This window comes from Nycticebus coucang, chromosome 12 (genome assembly GCF_027406575.1).
Source record: "Nycticebus coucang isolate mNycCou1 chromosome 12, mNycCou1.pri, whole genome shotgun sequence".
Classification (NCBI taxonomy): Eukaryota; Metazoa; Chordata; class Mammalia; order Primates; family Lorisidae; genus Nycticebus; species Nycticebus coucang.
The window spans coordinates 104,088,646-104,107,995 of record NC_069791.1 but is presented as its reverse complement, the minus strand read 5'-3'; the positions used below and the strand labels follow the sequence as shown (position 1 = coordinate 104,107,995).

General features: G+C 45.1%; 1 protein-coding gene across 24 annotated transcripts in view; it reads right to left on the bottom strand.

Moving 5' to 3' along the window:
• RBFOX1 (RNA binding fox-1 homolog 1) overlaps positions 1-19,350 on the bottom strand; it is a 2,283,260-nt gene that overhangs the window by 346,868 nt on the left and 1,917,042 nt on the right. For 5 of the 24 annotated variants that reach the window (XM_053556425.1, XM_053556428.1, XM_053556427.1 and 2 more), the window contains exon 1: positions 8,049-8,331. The exons of 18 other annotated variants lie outside the window; for them this stretch is intronic. In XM_053556425.1, the coding sequence (XP_053412400.1) occupies positions 8,049-8,138 (90 nt within the window). In that variant the 5' untranslated portion in view covers positions 8,139-8,331. Of the gene's footprint in view, positions 1-8,048; positions 8,396-19,350 lie in introns of those variants that run through there. One more of the 24 variants, XM_053556424.1, reaches the window with a different exon arrangement.

Sequence of the window (19,350 nt, the reverse complement as noted above, 5' to 3'; positions counted from 1 at the left end):
GCTCAAAAATAAAACTGAAACTCCTTTGTTCTCTGGATGGTGCCAGAAATCTCATCATTTGGAAAAGATGGAGAACCTGTCTATAGGAAGTCCCCTTCCTGGGATTGTTGATAAAGCCATCCTGGGTGTCCAGGCCACAGACAGTGGTCAAGACACCATATTCAGTCAGGTGGATGGAGTGGAGTCTTGTTTTCAGGAAGTGGCATTACCTTGGATTCCACCACCAATGGCACCACAGCTCCCACATGACCACCACCAATGGCACCACGGTCCCCAGGTGACCTCTGAGGGCAGAGACTTAGCCTGAGTCATCTCCATGTCTCCAGACCTTCGGGAAGAACTGACATGGAACTCATGATCAATATATAATTATTTTAGTATGTGGATGAGTTTCACAAAGACTCTGCCCCCTACTTGTACTGAGGATCTAGAAATCACCATCTAGTCTCAGCTGCCCAGAAGAAAAGACTTTCAGGATTTTGAGGTCAGTGTTTGTGGACCCCTCTGAAGGCTCAGTGGTTAAGTAAGTGAACAGACCGGCTCCTTGCTGGTGGGGTGCAGTGTGATAGCTCTGTCTTTAGACAGGAGAGGACATAAATAGCGGTGAGTACCTCCACCGTAAACCACCCAGGCAAAGCATGTACCCAAAACAGCCTTTAAAAAACAGGGAGGGGGCTCTGCCTCACCGTCAGAGGCTCAGCATGCTGAACACCAAAGGGGGAGAGCTGAGTGTGAAACCCACAGGTCTTCCAACCCTCCTCGCCCCTGCCAGTGTATTATAAAAAGCATACTTGCTGATATAGCATGTCTTTAAAATGATCAAAATGACAGATGGCTACTGCAGCAACACACCCTTTTTATAGGACTGATATTAACTAGAAGAGATTGACAGTGTCCTTTCAATCTCTTAATTTAAAAAAATGCATTTATATAAAACAGAATGGGGTGAGTCGCTAGCATCTCCAAGTGCTCTGGAATGATGAAGGGTCTGTGTTGTGCCAAACTTGATAACCGGAAGGATCTGTCTTTTCTATTCTTTATATATTTATTTACATATTGCTGATAGGAAGAGAAGCAATGCCCTTGCATGGATCTAAGAACACGGTCTTGCTTCAATTAACACAAGGATATCTTGCTGGATATCCTTCCCAGATTGCCTTGACTTCCCCAGATTATGGCATTCTATTCTGCAAAAGAGTGAGAGCGCCCCAGTGTACCCCGGTGGGTGACAAGACTGTAATCCGTGTGGGTTTGAGAAGACTCTGGGTGAAATCGGCATCTCTGCCTTTGGTAAATCTGCTCACGGATGGCGATGCCAGATGAACTGGGAGGCAGCACAATCGCCTAGTGAATAGCTCAGTGGCAACAGGTGGTCAGGATAATTAAGATCAGAAACAAACCCACCACTTTCTTCCCCGGGGACAGTGTGTGCAGCGTTTGGGGGAGAAAGCTGTCTCTAACAGTTTTAACTATTATGGTTGTTGACGATGAGAACCTGCTTTATGCCTGCCTGGCACCTTCCTTTGGCATCAGGACCCTGATGTGTCCTCCACTCGCAGTCTACACAGAGCGGGCATAGCTCATTCTGACCTCCAGCTCTATGGTGGGCAGCCAGATCACTTCAGGGATGGCCACAGCCTGCAAGACGTGCCGGGGGGCTGCAGGCTGGGACTTTAGCTGGAACAGTTGGAGAAAGACTCTCTAAGATGAGGGGGGTGCTGAGAACCACCTTTGCCTCATTCGGACCCACCGTGCCTGTAAGTGAAGATCAGTAGAGACTTCTGCGGCATGGGAAAGAGACAGCCCTGGAGCTGTCAGCACCTGCGGGTCCAGCTGGGCCTGACGCTGAGCCTGAAAGCTGTCTTCGTCCTCCAATAAGTACAGCTTAGATTTTTGTCACTTACAGGCAAAAGAGTCCTTAACAGTAACCTATCCTCCATCTTTCTCTCTCTTGCTTTCCCTTTCTTTGTCTCCTTGAAAATACAGAATGAACTTATAGTAGGCCAGACAATTAAGTTTGAGAACTCATCCAAGAAAAAGTGCTTGGAAGGGTGGACTAGGCGCTGGTGTTGGAAGGTGACCGTAGTGCTATCCATCAATGAGGTATGTAGCACTTTCTCTAGGATGAGTTCATGAACTTACCTGTCTAACCACATGTGTGTATGTACACACATATATTCCATATTTGTGTCAGAGTTTTCCAAATATTCTAATGCAAGCTTCTTGTTGGAAGAAATGTAGTGTGTTTTCTCTTCTGCCCCATCGTTCACTCCCAGTCCACCGCCTGGCACACAGTAGGCACTCAATAAATAATTGCTGCATAAAGAGATGAGGAATCATATGGAAGGCTCACAAGGACTTTGCAAGCTAGGCATTCCCGCCTTCATTTTGCAGCTGAGAAAACTGAGGCTTGGGAAGGTTAATTGACAAGCCTGAGGCCACAGGCTTAGTAAATGCCAGAGCCAATATATCAACCGGGGCCTGTTTGACTACAGATTCTCTTTGCCACCCCCACCCCCACACTCTTTAATTTAGTCCACTGTTGACATGGCCTCTTTGGCAGTACACAAAAGTCTGTTAGTGACTAAGATGGAGCAGCCTCGAAGTACGTGATGCCACCAGCATTTATATCAGGCATGCATGCTGAAGTCTTTCCCAATCAAAAGACACTCCGAACATGCAGATAGCATCCCAGGCAGCAGGATCAAGATCTGAAAATGGCTCGACCCGCCACAAAGCAAAACAAGCTGTTGTTTATCCTTCAAGTTCAACTACAAATGTATCCAGAGTTCTCTATACATTTCTCCATCCATCATTAAAATCAATGCTGCAGTAACTCCTGGGGTCCCTACTCACATGCATGCACGCTGCTCGTAGGACACACATACTGAGTGCGTAAGGTTGGCTTGCACTGTTGCCATTCACCTCAGAGAGGCATTAATCAGCATTTTTCAGCCACTGTGGAGCTGAGGAAAGTTTAAGTGGGTGGGGAGACGACCAACATTCAGTCCTCAGCCTACTACCTCAGAGAGGAAGGCAGACAAAGGGCAAATTGTACATGAACCCAAGGAATTGAACATCCCCTTGCTGGGATCTCATTAACATGCCCAGAAGGGCAGTAACAAAGCCCATTTCTCACAGGGCAAGGGGGGGTCATGCTCAGGAGTCCCCTTCCTGAGATTCCTCCCAGGTCCTTGTGACCCGTCTTTTCACTTTTGAGACCTATGTTTGAACACTGTCGAAGCCCACCAGGCCAACGAGTTGGGAAAGGTACTGAGGCCCAGTCTCAAGTTCTAAAGCCAACACTGTGTGTTCACTCAGGCTCTCTGCTCTGCTAAGATCTTCCTTCTGTGCTCTCCAGTGAATGCCCACTGAGGCTCCTCAGCTCAACTCTAATTCCTCCCCTTTCCTTTGAAGCACCCTCTTCCTGACTCTGAGAGGCATCTGGCTACTTCTGTGTTTTCCTATGCACCCCAGCACCTACACCTCAAGTTCAACAGCACATCGGTGACAAGAGGAAAGACTCCGCTTCAAAAGATCTGGGCCAAATCTCACCTCCTTCTTCAAGACCTTGGGCTAGTTAACGTTCTCTAAGTATTGGCTTCAGGTTCTCCATAGGCAAAAAAGTGGACTCATAAGGCACAAGTGTGACCCCTTACTTGAGACCTTTGGGGTTACCTATATTTTGAAGTCAGACATTTTGGATTTTCTTTTTCAGAAAATTATTTCAGTAGGAACACTGACTATGTTAAACCCATAGCAGGGCCAATGACAACAGCCTGAAGTCAAACACACAAATATTACCAGAGCAAAATACACGACTATTCACACTACCTGAGATTAAAGAAAAAAAAAAAAAAAAAAAAAGTTCAATAATAGCTGCAAATCCTTTCAGGTCAAATTTTGTCCCCGAGTGAGATTTAGTGCCAAACTTCCAAAAGGAACTGATTTTCAGAGCTTTATGGAATTGAGCATTACAGATAAGGGAGAGTGGACCTACTGTACAATTCAAAGTCATTAGGGAAAATAATATGGAGCTACATTGACTTACTATATCTAAGGACTTAGCACAGTACTGAGCACACTAAGGACTTAGCACTGAGCACAGAGTGCTTAGTACTGAGCACAGAGCAGGTGCTGCACTCAGTAACTGCTACCTAACATTCCCTCCTGCTGCCTGCACAGTAGTTTTGGATTCATCTACCATTTCTCCCACTAAGCTATGAACCCACCGGAGAGTAGCTATGACTGTTGCTTTGGTTATAAAATGAGTGGGCAAGTAAAGGAATGAATGCCTGGTGAGATAGACAGATATAGCTTTGTTTACGCTGTCAACCTTGCAGGAAAATCTCACCCATCATCTGTAAGATTTGGAGGAGACAGGAGTGATGTGTTCAGGAGGAAGAGTGACTTAGCCATTTGGGGTCGAAGGACACACCTTTGAGACAGATACCTCGATGGAGGAGTGAAGGTCCAAATTCATAACAGAGAGCCAAGGGCTTGTTAGACCCAAACAGATCAGTCAGTTACAAAGCCATTGTTCTGAGTGTCATCCAGCATGGTGTTACCACGCTCCAAGGCCTGGCTAAGTCCCCCAGGCAGCTCCTGGACTCAAAACTGACTTTGGCAATGGACATGAGCTCCTGTGTTGCCAGGTCAGACAACTCATTGATCATTCAACCTAGCAATGGGATTTTAGAAATAAGTAAAGAGGTTCAGTAGGAATGTGCATGCATTCTTCTTTTCCACAGATACCAAAATCCAGACCTATCCAAGGGGAAAGGCATCACCGTTCATAGGATGCACTTGGTAATAATGTTCTTCTCCATCTCTCTGTGGCTTCTTAGTACCCACAAAACAAGCAGTCCCAAAGGGTTTAGCTCAACCCTCCAGACTCATTCTGTAATTGGTTAGAAGGAAAAATGATCTAATTGGTTAAATGTTCAACAAGCTTAGACATAAAATAATGGGTTTGGGGCATCCAACTTAGTAAATATTCTGACTTTTCTGAAGGATGAAGGGAAGGGTTCCTATATGAGTCCCTTTCCCAGAACAATTAGGAAACATCTCCTCCATCTTTGCAGGATCAGATACAGGCTCTCTCAAAACCTGGTAAAGCAAATTATTTATTTTCTCTTTAAGTGAAAAGACTGAAATGGGGCAATTGCTGGTTTGCATTAAAAAAAAGTGGTACTTTAAAGTATTAATAAAAGGAAGCTCTTCTGCCACAAAATTGTAGGTTGGCTCTTGAGGGTAGAAAGACGTTGAAATGTAATCTCTAAGTATAATACCACGATCCTTCCAGGCAGACGCTATATGGCTGTGTTTCAACACCTCCAGTCACAGGGAAATTACTCCCTATGGTAGAGTACACACACTTTATTTTGGCTCATTTCAATGTCTTCCTGATGACATAGCAAGATGGTGATGACACCTTAATTCCCTATAGGAAAGACCTTGCTTCTTGAATGGCAAAGAAACCCCCAAGATCAAGGGACTGGTCAAGGGAAGCTCAGTCTTTCTGGGATGCAGGGCAGCTGGCAGCAGCTGCAAAGTGAGCACGTGTTATGGTTTTTTCCTCCTTTCGCATTACTATTTCTCCCACTGCAAAGGCGGGGTGTCCCAAAGGTCACCATGCACAGGGAAAACGCATAAAATCCATATTATATTACAAATATTTTTATGTTTCTATCTCAATGTGTAGAGAAATATTTTATAAGTATTTCGCAAAATTGTGTAACGGCTATTTTGTAAATATAGATACACATAGCTACAATTTCCTGTTTTCCCTCTGTATGCTGTGGACGGTGACCTGTGGGACACCTGTATTATTGTACCGCTATACTGGAGTGACTCTAGTTTCTTGATGCCAAAGGGTAAATAACATGGGCTGTCTTTGCACACCAGAAATAAAGCCTTTCACTGTGTCCCATGGGGCTGAGAAGGGAGGAAGGAGGTATACCTCGGCAGCTCCAGGAGCTCCTAACTAAACTTGTTTTCTTGTATGTGGCAGCAGAGAGAGTTCTTGCTTGGAAAAGCAAAGAATGATCTGGCTGAGGTTTGCCAGTAAAATCACTAGTTCCTTCCGAAAGTAACCAGATACATTTCTTGAACACTCTGCAAGAAAAGGAAGAAATATCGCCTCCCCAATTTCTCAGCTGGCCCTTGCGTCTTCCCATCCATCACTGGGGTAATATGTCCAGAGTGGCATTTCGTAATGACAGCAACATTCCAGCAAATCGATAGTTATTTAATTCCCAACAAGCTCTCAAGTCCATTAAACCTGATTACATTCACCCATTTCAGTGGGTGCCGTTATTTTTCCTACACCGGCACTTAATCTATAACAGGAACTTATGAGAACTTTCAAAAGCAATTTCAGCATCAATCAGCACGAAGTGAAGGGCATGATTTGCTTGTAATTATTTATTGGTTGGGGCGGCAGAGGGTCTGACAAATCTCCAACAGTCGACCTTCACCCCATGTTTCCAATAGAAGCAAAAAGGCCGGTTACTTTCCAATTTGCCATCAGGTCCTGCTTCAGAAGGGGCGACCTTACCACCTGGTGTGTGCCAGGAAAGATGGAACAATGTCCACATTGTTGAGTACCATTCTCCAGGTGACCCAGTTATTCATAACACATAACACAGAGAAACACTACCAAATGGAGCAACCACCATAAATCTGGGATGACGGGATGTTGTGTTGTTATATAGACTGGCCCTGAATGGTACAAAGCCCTTAGATTCTTACAGTGAACACAAGGGAACAGTAACATTCAGACAAGGAGGGGGAAAAAAGTATTTGATCAGAATCCTGTCCAGAAATTTAAATTAAAGAACTAGGATATTGTGGAACTTTTAACTATGAAGGGCTGAGATGTGGGGGCGGGGGTGTCCATGTGCAAGATGAAAGGTGAAAGGACATGATAACTGCATAATTTTCCTTTCCTGCAGAAATGAGATACAGAGGGATGGTCATTCTCAAGAAACAAACAACAAAACCAGAAGCCACTCTGGTTTCCTATGTTGCAGGCTCTGTCACTGGGAGATGTTAGCTTTCCACAAAGAATGTCAGATCCATACAGGGGGTCAAAAATATACACGTGCATTTTAAGAAAGGAAAAAAAAAACCTGTATTAAAACTGTAATACTCAATATATACCGATAACAACAAATGAATACAAGTCACTTTTAAGCACCTCTTGTAATTGCAGAAGTCAATTCTGACTTGAGTATTACAATGTTGACACAATTTTCTTTTTTCTTTCTTAAAGGATATATATGGTTTTTTGGCACCCTCTGTATCTGCAGGAACCAACATATTCTGACAAAGACAAACTCAGGATAAGGAAAAAAAAAAAAAAAAGAAAAAGGCCCTATTCTTCTTACTGGTAGACAATCCACTCTATGGATGAATACCCTTAAAAAGCGAAACCAATGTGCATCTCCGTCCCACTTCCTTGTCATCATTAAGATGTAAACAGCTGGCAAGGGATTCCTAGAATAATCTCTGAACTTCATAAATTAACCATCAATAGTGCATTCCTTCCTGCCTTAGTGCCACCACTCAAATTCAGGTGGGGAGCGCCTTCTCTGAAAATAGACTCTCCGTGCGGAGGTGTCACCTGAATTCATGCACATTTCACGCTCCTTCCACTTCCTGGGTTAAAGCTTTTAACCGAGTCACCTCATGATAAGTTACTTGGCCTCATGATCTGCTCTGGGAGACTGAGTCCCTCAGAGAGCTGGGAAGGAGAGCAAACCCTGTGCCCCGTGGTCAACCTCCTGAAGCAAAGGCATGAATGTTAAACAGCAGCCAGATCAATACAAGCAAATATAGCTCAACTACACCATTTATTCAGCCATGAGAGATGTCAATAGCCAGATTAGGGTGATCCATCTTTTTGATTTCCTACCGTCTCCTCACTGACTACACGAGGGCTTTTTCCTGTATTAAAAGTGTTTGCTTTCTCAACCATAAAAATTCCAATTATTACTCTGAGCACTCTGAAGTTAAGTTGCTGGCTGGCAGAGGCCTTGAGTTACCTGAATCAGTCCAGGGAAGTAGGGGGCTGCCGGGACAATCATAGGCACTCCATATGGGTGCAGGAGGACTCCTTGCGACGACGCCAACATGCTTTCAGTGGAGGTATTATTCCCTCTGAAGCTCAACACATCAATGGTGAGTTAGGGGAAAAAAAAAAAATCTATAGACCCAACTTCTTCTGAACTACAAAGCTGGGAGCCAAATTGCTTCTGTCAGGAGCCAAGTGCCCATCAACGCGGAGAAGAAAGAAAGAAACTCCGCGTCAGCAACTCTTAATGTGAAAGTTTTCTTCCCAGACGACGGAGGGACAGAGCAGCTGCAAAGTTGAAGCTACCAAAATGGAAGGCGCTATTTTGGGAACAGCTTGCCTAACATGACTAACCAAATACTCTTCATTAACTTAGTTGGAGAGAGAGAGAGAGAGAGAGACAGACATCAAGCGTCAGACGGAACCAGGCTACCTGATACGAGCTCATCCCAACTAGTTTGGCCCAGAAGGCAAAGAATAGGGTCTACATGGGATTTTTAGACGGACAAACTGAGAAATGTAAACTAATACGATTATCAGCTACACTGCAAACCCCAACTGAGTAGACAAAGGTGGGCACCCAGGGCCACTGACGATCTAAAAGGAACTAAGATGTTCAGCCTCATTTATCTCTCTTCCTCTTGTACAGATTCCCATTTTAAAGGGGGCGACTTGTAAATAATACAATCATGCTCCCAGCTAATATTTGCGGAGCGTGTTGCTTATGCGCAGAGACTGGGTTACATTATTTACATGTGTTATATAATTTCACTCTCACAACTACTCTCAGTCCCACTTAGCCAGTGGACAGCAGAGTTCATGCTCATTAAACGGGGTTTTTCGTGGTCATACAGCTTTTAAGAGGCAGGGCCGAGCTTTAAGGCACACTCCAGAGCCAGATTCCTAACCATGACACTATATTCACTGCTATATTTTATTCTGAAATAGAACTTTGTATGCCCCCCCCTTTTTATATTTTAAAGACCTTCTTTATTTTGAGCATTCGATGGTGATAAGAGACATTTCCCTGTCCCCAGAGCTTACAGGCATATCTGATGTGCACCACATCTGTGAATGAGAAATTACATTTAAATAGATACTTGAAATCTTTCTGGTGTTTGAAAATACCCAAAAGACCATTTGAGATATGTTATATGGTAGTAGATAAACTCCTATGGAATTACACGAATTGGAATTATACTGATGGCCCATTTACTCGCTGTGTGACCTTGAGCAAGTTACTTAGCCTCTCTGAACCCCACTCTCTCATTTGGAAAACTGAGCTGATAATGTTCCCTACCGGGTAAGGCTGTACAGCAATTGAGGTCCTGGCACCACATCCCAATGTGTACAATACAGGAGGCTGTTAGCCATTCTCAGCATGTCTTTCTTGTTCCTTACCTGATGGTTGGTAGAGAGCTGTCTTTGATTTCAGATTGAAGGCTCAGATAACATTCAAATTGCCACTTTTCTATTCTTCATACCAGGAAAGCATGTCAGTGGTTTAGAGTTTTGAAAGCAGTAAAATGAAATTCTGATGAACTGGATCCACTTACCTAGTGCCCATGGCCCAGGGGTAATTGAAAACCACCTTCAAACCAAACGCCCCCTCGCCACAATGCACCTCTCCCTCTACACAGGACGTGTGATAGAGGTTTTGTCGAAAGCGGGAGAGCTTCAAACACTTGCCAAACATATTCAATGATTGGCTTTTTCTAAATCCGAATGTCAATTCTTCCACTTTTAGATAGCCAAGGTGTTTTTACACTACACTAATTTTAGTTGCTTGATTTAGCTGCAATAATTACATTTCTAGATAACAACAGTGGACAGGGTTTGGCAGAGAATTCAATTATTTAAGGCTGCAGTTTGGCCATCTTGACAAGGTTTCTCTGTAATTGATTCTCATGCATCAACGTGGACACGTTGTACAATTCAGAACAGCTGCAAGCTGACCCCTCTTGCTCAACAGTCCGATACCGTTTCTAACTTTAGCTTTTGACTATGACTTTCAACACCACATTTCTGAGAAGCTACCGAGGAGGACAGAGCATTGTACTGTGAGATGGGTGTTTCTCTCACCTGCTTTTCTTTAGCAATCGTGGGAGGGGAGAGCTAGTAGCTACGTAGGTAAGGACTGTGCCAGATCGAAGTAGGTGTCTTCAGTGTTATAAAGTGCAAAGGCCACTGGACCAGGCAGCGGGAAATTTATTCAGTCCCTTCGGCCAGAAACATTACACGCAGAGACTCAAACAGGCAACCACACTCTCTCGCTCTTCACCAAGAGGGCCCAGCGAGCGCACCTGTGTGGGGAGGGGCTGCAAACTGCAGTTACAGGGACAAGGTGGGTCACTATACAGATGGCCAGTCCTCCACATCCCTGTGGGCTCTACATCAGGCAACTCAACCAACAGTTGATCTCAAACATCTGGGAGGAAAAATGCATCTGTGGTGAACAGGTACAGACTGTTTTTTCTTGCCATTACTCCCTAAATGATATAGTATAAAAACTACTGACATAGCATGAATTCTGTTTTATCAGTCATCTAGAAAGGATTTTAAAAATATACAGAAGGATATGTGTAGGCTAATGGCTCTGCCATTTCATATCAGGAACTGGGCATCTGTGGATTTCAATACCTGAAGATTTGGCAACCATAGACTCCCAAGATGACTATATAGATAATGGCATTTAGGATAATGATGGCTATTTTATATATATATATATGAAAATATAGCATATCTTATATATCAACTTATGTTTATAAGGGCAGTGCCTGTGGCTCAAGGAGTAGGGTGCCAGCCCCATACACTGGAGGTGGCGGGTTCAAACCTGGCCCTGGCCAAAAATAAAATAAAATAAAATAAAATCATGTTTATATATAAAAATATGGCATTATAGTCATATATATACACACATATATGTATGTGATGGTGGCCCCATAAGATTATAAGGCCATTTTTTTTTTTTTTTGTAGAGACAGAGTCTCACTCTATTGCCCTCAGTAGAGTGCGGTGGCATCACAGTTCACAGAAACGTCTAGCTCTTGGGCTTAGGTGATTCTCTTGCCTCAGCCTCCTGAGTAGCTGGGATCACAGGCGCCCACCACTACGCCCGGCTATTCTTTTGTTGCAGTTTGGCCAGAGCCAGGTTTGAACCCATCACTCTTAGTATATGGGGCTGGTGCCCTACTCCCTGAGCCACAGGCGCCACCCCTATAATGCCATATTTTTATTAAATGTTTATGTGCAAACGTTTACATGCACAAATATGTATACTACATTTGTGCTGCCATTGCCTCCAGGATCCAGCATGGAGACAGGCTGTGCAGATTGGTGCTCCAGGAGCAGCAGGACACACCACACAGACTCGGTGTGTAAGAGGTGGTGGCATCTTGGTTTGGGTACGCTCTGCTATGGTCCCATGATGATGAAATCACCGAACACATCTCTCAGAACCTATCCCCATTGCTAAGTCATGCATGATGGTGTGTTCATGTACACACTGTTTTTTATTCAAGAATCTACTGATTTGGGTCAGGTAGAAATGAGAAATATGAATGTATTATGGACTAAGATATGGAGACACCTAGCTATAACCGAGGGTATTTTCTTTTTTCTTTTTAAGAACTCCGTGATAGGCTCGGCGCCCGTAGCTCAGTGGGTAGGGTGCCAGCCATATACACCGGGGCTGGCAGGTTAACAGAAATGTTGGGTGGCGGTGCCCATAGCTCAGTCAGCAGGGCACTGGCCACATACACCTAGGGTGGCGGGTTCGAACCTGGCCCAGGCCTGCCAAGCAACAGTGACAAATGCAACCAAAAAATAGCCGGGCATTGTGGTGGGCACCTATAGTCCTAGCTACTTGGGAGGCTGATTCTCTTGGGCTTAAGCGATTCTCTTGCTTCAGCCTCCCAAGCGGTTGGCTGCAGTTGTCATTGTTTGGCAGGCCTGGGCTGAGTTTGAACGCGCCAGGTCCAGTGTATGTGACTGGTGTCCTAGCTGCTGAGTTGCAGGCACCGAGCCACGGTTTTTTTTGTTTGTTTTTTATTTTTTTTTTGGAGACAGAATCTCACTCTGTCGCCCTGGGTAGAGTGCTGTGGTGTCATCATAGCTCAAATAACCTCAAATGCTTGGGCTCAGGCTATCCTCTTGCCTCGGCCTCCTGAGTAGCTGGGACTACAATGCCTGCCACAATACCGGGCTGGTTTTTAGAGACAGGGTCTCACTCTTGCTCAGGCTGGTCTCAAAATTGTGCATTCAAACAATCCACCCACCTCAGCCACCCAGAGTGCTGGGATTACAGCTGTGAGCCATCGCACCCGGCCAAGAGCATATACTTTATCCATAAAGTTAGACTTCGAGACAATGTCAAACGCACACGCCATTGGTATTCCTTCCTGAGTTCTCGCTTACTTCTTATCTTTCTTACCACTTCCTTCATCCAGGTCTGTTCCTCTTCCTGTATCAGGGATTTTCATCAAGGGCTTTTTTTTTTCCCTTAGCCTCTGATAGTTCAATCTCACTCCCCTCCCCCCCCAAATATTTCTCCCATCCTTTTCCACCTGCCATGACAACATTCCCTCCTTAGTTATAACTAGCTCCTCTTTCCCTTCCCTATATTAACATGTCTTGGCTCCGGGTTTCAGATAGTGGAGATCTCAACAACTCTTAAGAGGGTTGTCCTGCCCACTGCCAGTTCTTCTGAGCGGTTTCGACATCAAGGTGAGAGAGAAACTGTAGTGTCGGCTGCAGGAAAGGGACGGCATCCAGAGAAAACCAGTTCCTGCCCCGAGGATTCTATTGGCCAACAGAGCCGACTGCAGCTTTCAGAACCACATCCAGTCCGTAGAAGGAAATGATGATAATGATGGTTACTGAGTCTGCACAGACTGATTAAAGAGCTAATGTTATCACACGGCTTTACATTTACAAGGTTTTTTTGTTTTTGTTTTTGGGGTTTTTTTTGAGACAGAGTCTCACTATGTTGTCCTCAGTAGAGTGCTGTGGCGTCACAGCTCACAACAACTTCAAACTCTTGCGCTTAAGCAATCGTCTTGCCTCAGCCTCCCAAGTAGGCTGCCTGGCTATTTTTTTGGTTGCAGCTATCATTGTTTAGCAGGCCCAGCCCGGGCTTGAACCCACCAGCTTCAGTGTATGTGGCCAATGTCCTACTCACTGAGGTACGGATGCGGAGCCTTTACAAGGTCTCTTGAAAGACTGGAAGGTCTCCATGTGTTGAGCCACCCTCCCTCACACTCACGTCTGTGAGGAAGCTCCCTCGTAAACTTGAGCTTTCTGTGGGCCCCTCTCCACCGTTCTCTGCCTGCTTCCTAAATGGCTGACAAGAGGCGTAAAACAGAGTGTTTCTCTGATCCTATCGTTGAATAAGTTTAATGTAATTGATTTCCTGTTTTTTTTGGATGTTGACAAAGTTTATCATGTTGTAAAATACATATTTATGCAGATTACTTAGTTGCTCACACCATCCTGTTTCCAGGTAAAGTTGCATAACATAGAATTTTCTACAGTATTCCAGGCCTTCGACATTATTTCTCACTTTCACTTGTCCAGATTCACTTTCCAATACACCGTCTCCTTCTTTATACCAAACACTCATTTGTTCAAACCGCACTGGCCAGTTGCCTTTGCCAAACACTTCTGAGAATTCGAGTTTCCATTCAAACTTGCCTGCTATGCAGAAAGCCCCTTCCTCCCTCTTTCCCTCTGTCCCTCCCTTCGTTTTTTTCCTCCCTCCCTTCCTCCTTTCCTTTCTTTTTCCCTTCCCTCCTTCCTGCTCATCCTTGCTAGTCTAAGTCAAATGTCACATTTTTTGCAAAGCCTTCCTCACTACCCCAGGCAGAACTAACTGCATCATCACCATTAGTTGATGACTCCATCCACCGTGGTGGAGTCATTTTAGAATTTATTTAAGGAAGGCTCACATTGTAAGCCTCTAAGTGAAATGATGCCTTCACAGAAGGCAGACTGGCTCAGATACAGAAGCAACCCATTCTTCCTTGTTCACCTAATGATTAAAATGGTGACTAGGCAAGTGGAGTTTTCCAAAATGCTTCCTGAAATAACTGTGAGCAACATGAACAGGCTGCCAGGGGCCCCCAGGTAGTAGAGATACCTGTCTGCATCTCCAAGGTCATCTCCCGTGCCCTGGGGGCATTAAGGCACCACAGAAAAAGCATGAATTGAAAATCAGAGAGTCTGGGCTTGAAGCTTGGCTACATTATTTTTTTAGTTTCAGGTTAATTTTATAGTACAAAGAAATAGGTTACGATGTTTGCATGCATTAGGTAGAGTCCCTCTTATAACTGTGTCCCACCCCCAAGAGGTGTGCCATACACCTTAACATTGTGACCATTAAGCAGGAGTGCAACCATCTCCCTCCCTCTCCTCACTCCCCTCTTTTGTTCACCTGCCCCCCAATACTAATATGGAGCCAGCAGACAATCTAATACCCACATGAAAGAAAAACTCTGCCATCCTTTTAAGCCTCTTATCCAGGATGGTATTTTCAGCCCTTAGCCCTGGCCTCTTCAGGGGTAAAATGGGATGACACCTGTACCCTCTCACAGGTGTGTTCAGCAGTGAAAAGACCTGCTGTGTGTGGGCGTTCCTGGCACTGGAAGGTATTCAAAAAGGGCTAGTTTATTTTTATTTCATTCTTTAGAATGTCCCTGTGCACAACTGCTTTCTCTCTCTCTCTTTGCTTCTTATTTCAGCTTTGTCTCATCTAGACCCCATCTGTGTCTCTGTCGGAGTGTTCCTGCTTTTACCTGCCATAGGACTGTGCCACATGAGCAAAACCAGCAGTCACTTGCCAGGTCCCCCGGAAGCCTCCTACCTTTGCCCAGCACTCACGATCTATTTGGCTGAAATTCTGAAACACCAGCAGGGATACGCCCCAGGATGTAGAGACGTAGCTGGTGTGTCCATGCAGGTCTGTTTCCACTGGACATCCTCAGTCACCGTGTTCCCCTGTCATTGTCACAGGACTGAGCACAGAGTAGATCTTCAAGAAGAATCCGAGAATTAGCTTTCATCTGTGAGACGAGATGGAAGCTCAGGGAGGTAAAAAGACTGGCCTCTGGTTAAACAACGTGCTGTGTGCCTTATCAGTTACCAAGAGGCAGGTTTCTCTGCACTCCAGTGAGACCTGCGAGATGGTGAGGGAAGACCACACCAGGGGAGGGGCTGGAACCAAAAGTGAGGAATGCTGCTCACCACCAGACACTATGCACTCACACTCCACCCAGCACAGGTGAGAATACAGCACAGGTATATTCTCTCAGGTGCTCCCCCTAGCACCCAGCTCCCTGAGATGCTCCACGGAATGTTCAGTCCTGAATGTCCAGGACTGCAGGTGAATTCCCAGAAAAGGGGAGGCTGGCCCCAAGAGGGCTCTCACAGCACCCAACGCACAAAAGCATCAAACTTTTGATGGGAAGATCTTCTGTGGAAAAGCTTCCATATAGTCACACAAGGTCTGACAACTAAATTCATGAACGTGTTCTAGACAAAGTACTATAGACCTCATTGGCTGAATATCACTATGGCACCTTCAAAAGACTCCCCGTAGGAAGCTTGGTGCCAATGACAGTGCCTAGTCCACCCTTCAAAGCAATTTTAAAACTCTGTTTTCGGAATGGCCACCAAAGCTATCATTGTATTATCCTTGATGTCTTGAATTTCATCAAAATGTCTTCCTTTCAATATTTTCCTTATGTTCAGGCAAAGAAAAAAAGCCTCTGGGGCCATATTAGTTGAGTAGGGATGGTGTTCCAATACAGTTATTTGTTTATTGGCTACAACCTCCCTCATAGATGGTGCTGTGTGAGCTGGTGCACTGTTGTGATGCAAGAGCCATGAGTTGTTAGCCAAGATTTTCAGTTAAGATTTTCCTGTTTCTCTATTGACGTTTATTTGGTCTGCTGTGCTGAGTGTGAGAAGTTGTTTGTACAGTGCTTCCAACGTTAAGTGTGCAGTGGCAAGTTCATGAACTTAATCGTTGGACCTCATATATTGTGGGTAGGACACAATAGGGCCATTAGGCAGCTCTTCTCCAATTTACAACCCCACTCCCATTAGAATGCTCATTGAAGGACCAATCTATTGGGATAAATCCCATCCAGAGAAGAGAAGATGCATCCCTAATCCCACTGATGGACGGGTTTCATTAACCCATGGAAATGAGTTGGTACCTGGAAAAGACTTAACAAGAATGGTAAGTAATTATTAAGCGTAAGTTCTTCCTACTACTCTCTCTCTCTGCCTGGTACTTCTCCTTACCATGCTGAACTCCCTTACCTGAATCTCCATAGCTTAACAGTGCAGAGCTCTCCCTGAGCCACACCACCCACATTAAAAGCCCAGTTTCTGCCAGTTATTAGCTGTGTGTTGCTGTGCACATTAACAACCTCTTTGTGCCTTTGTTTTCTATAAAATCATGTGATAAGTAATCATAAGTCACAAAGTGGTTTAGATATTTAAATAGTACAATATACTGCAGTATATAGCCAAGGCATTGGTTCACAGCAGACACTTAGTAAATTGGACCTGATAGTTGTCATAGTGATAACAGAATTAGCAGCAGCTGGTTGGAGCACCAGGCCAGAGGCACCAAAACTCTTCTTCTCCTTCACCCAAGAGCTGGTTAAATAAAATAGTGCTTCCAAAAGCAACTCGTGAAGGGCCTTCTTACTTAAGAGCTTTCCTCCTTCTTCCATGACCCAAACAAAAAATTAAGGCACAGGAAGTAGCAAAGGATATGTTTCAAATATGTTTTTGAAACCAAAATATTAGAATTTCAAGTTCAACTGATGGTTTATGGGGATGATGAAGATGAGGCCTTTGAAGAAAAAGGAACTCAAAGAATCTGGGACTCTCAGTCATATTGCCCCCATCCTCACAAATGGTTATAAAGACGCTCAGCAACTGAATTCCAGCAGGTCTGGGGAGTGAGGAGGCTTCTGATTATCACTGGGAACTCGAACCCCCAGTGGTGCAGGCAGCGCCACGCTCCTCTTGGTTCATTAAGCGCTTCTTGACCTGATTCTCCTCTGAAAGCCAGACTGACTGGCTGAATGAGCAAATCTAAGAATATCAACCCTGGACATCATCTCTGCTGAGATCAACAATGCTTCAGGAACCAACCTCTGACCTGTTTGGGGATGAATGGCAACTGGGTTTGAGAATTTGTTGACCTTGCTTGAGGCAAACGAACACTCCCCGAGGACAGGGCTGGGGGAGGAGTGCAGCTGCTCCTCTAGACGTCTCTTTGTCGTCCTCCTCACGCCTTTCTCCTTCTATCCTGCAGGCCCCCGAGGAGCCGGGCACAGAAAGCACTGCAAATAGCACAAGTCTCTGGGACCGATAACACGATAACACGCGTCTTTGTCCAAGACCCATGCAGCTGCTGAATCGGCTGAACCACCTGAGCTCCACACGCGGCATTTTCTCTTTTGAAAACATGAGCCTGCACAGGCATCTCCCAAAGCCTACTCTGCATGACAGAGGTCTCATTAGACGTTTCACTGTGAAAAGGAGCCCGTGGTGGGAAAAGTTGGAGAAAGTCAGCTTTCCCCCACATCTCCCTCTCATTCTCTCTCCTTCTTTGCCCCCTCCCACCTAGAGAATTCATGATGACTACTCCAATATAAAAACACCTGAGAAATCCAGTATGGGGGTGGGGGGAGGACTACTGGATTTTGTTTGATCCAGATTTTGTGAAACCAATTCAATAACCAACATCCCACCCGTCTCTCCATCCACCTCGCTATCCTTTTGGCTATCCGACTAGAGATTATTATGTGTTAAGCCCCGTGTGAGGGAGGGAGGCTCTTCACTTGGTTCCTTCTTCTTCCTTTCCAATCATTTCTTCATCATCATCACAGTTTTTTTCATTGGTGGAGATGGGCTAATCATTCATTCATTGTCTCTACCATTTATTCAATGCTTCCATGCGAGCCCCTATAGTAATCCCATCATCTCCGTTATCTCGGTTTATGTCCTCTAAATCCCTACAAAGTGGGGTCTGTTACATTTGATACATTACAGAGAACAGGGACACTGAGAGGGGAAGGGGAGTGGGGGACGAGGCAGCCTAGCGGCTCTTCCCTGGCCGAGCTGCACTTTGAACTGGGCAGGCTGTAGAACTCCTTTTGTTGGCTACTAGGAGAAGCCCTTTGTTAGCAGGTGACTCTGAGAAATGCTGGCCTGGACTTTCTAACTCAAGCTTGAGTGGCCCCTTCATCTTTTTTCTTCTCCACCCATCACCTAATCTCAACCACTCAAGCAGCCGTTAGAGGCAAAGCAGGAGACAGTCAAAGACAGCAGACAGAGCAGGGGACGGAGAAGAGCTGACCTGCACCACCCCGAGTCCTCAGGATGCCCGAGGCAGGTGGAGCTGGGCTAATCAGCAGGGAAATGCCTGGGAGAGGAGGAGAAAGTGGAGGGGGAGCCACGAGAAGGCCCAAGAAAGAAATTATTCTTCTGACTTTCATTACTTCAGATTATTCATTCTGACTTCATGATGCTGAAGGCCCCTCTGCACCTCCAGGGATGGACTCTTTGTGGCTTCTTCCTATATTTGTGGCTCTTTGGGAGGTCAAGTCATGGTTCTTCTTTCTTATTTTTGATGCATACACCCCTCTGGGAAATTTTCTCATCCCAGAAAACTGCACACGGGTCAGGAAACTTTCCAAATCCTTGCAGGGAGTTGACAACGCCTGCGACATTCCTTAGTGGACTCTGAAGAGGCCTTTGGAATGTCGACCGGATTTTGAAGCAGGTAGCCAATATGTGCTGTGCTTTTTATAAAGGACAGGCTCCTGTCAAGTCAGAATCCCTTAAGATGGGCTCATGTTAACAGCTTGGGTGGTTGTTCTATGTGAAATTATGGTGATGTGTTTATCAGCACTGTGACTTTGAGGATACATACTTGGAGGTCAGAGAGCTCTTGGAGGGGATAGGGCAGGTTTTCAAGGTGGCAAGAAGGTCAAACAGCTTGGGGAGGTACTCAGGTATCTGAGACTTTACAAACAAGTCAGTCATTAAGAAGCCCCAAAACACATTTTTACCCTTCTCGTCTAACAGCAAGGAATCTTCTTAGAATATAATATGGCTTCTCTCTGCTAAAGCTTTCATCTCTAGCTGCAGGCCAGGAAATAAACAATATTAAAGGAATGAGTGGGTATTAGTCATTGTAGGGTATCCACCAAACAGAGCAGCAAGGGTGGGAAAGAAGTAGAAAATATCCC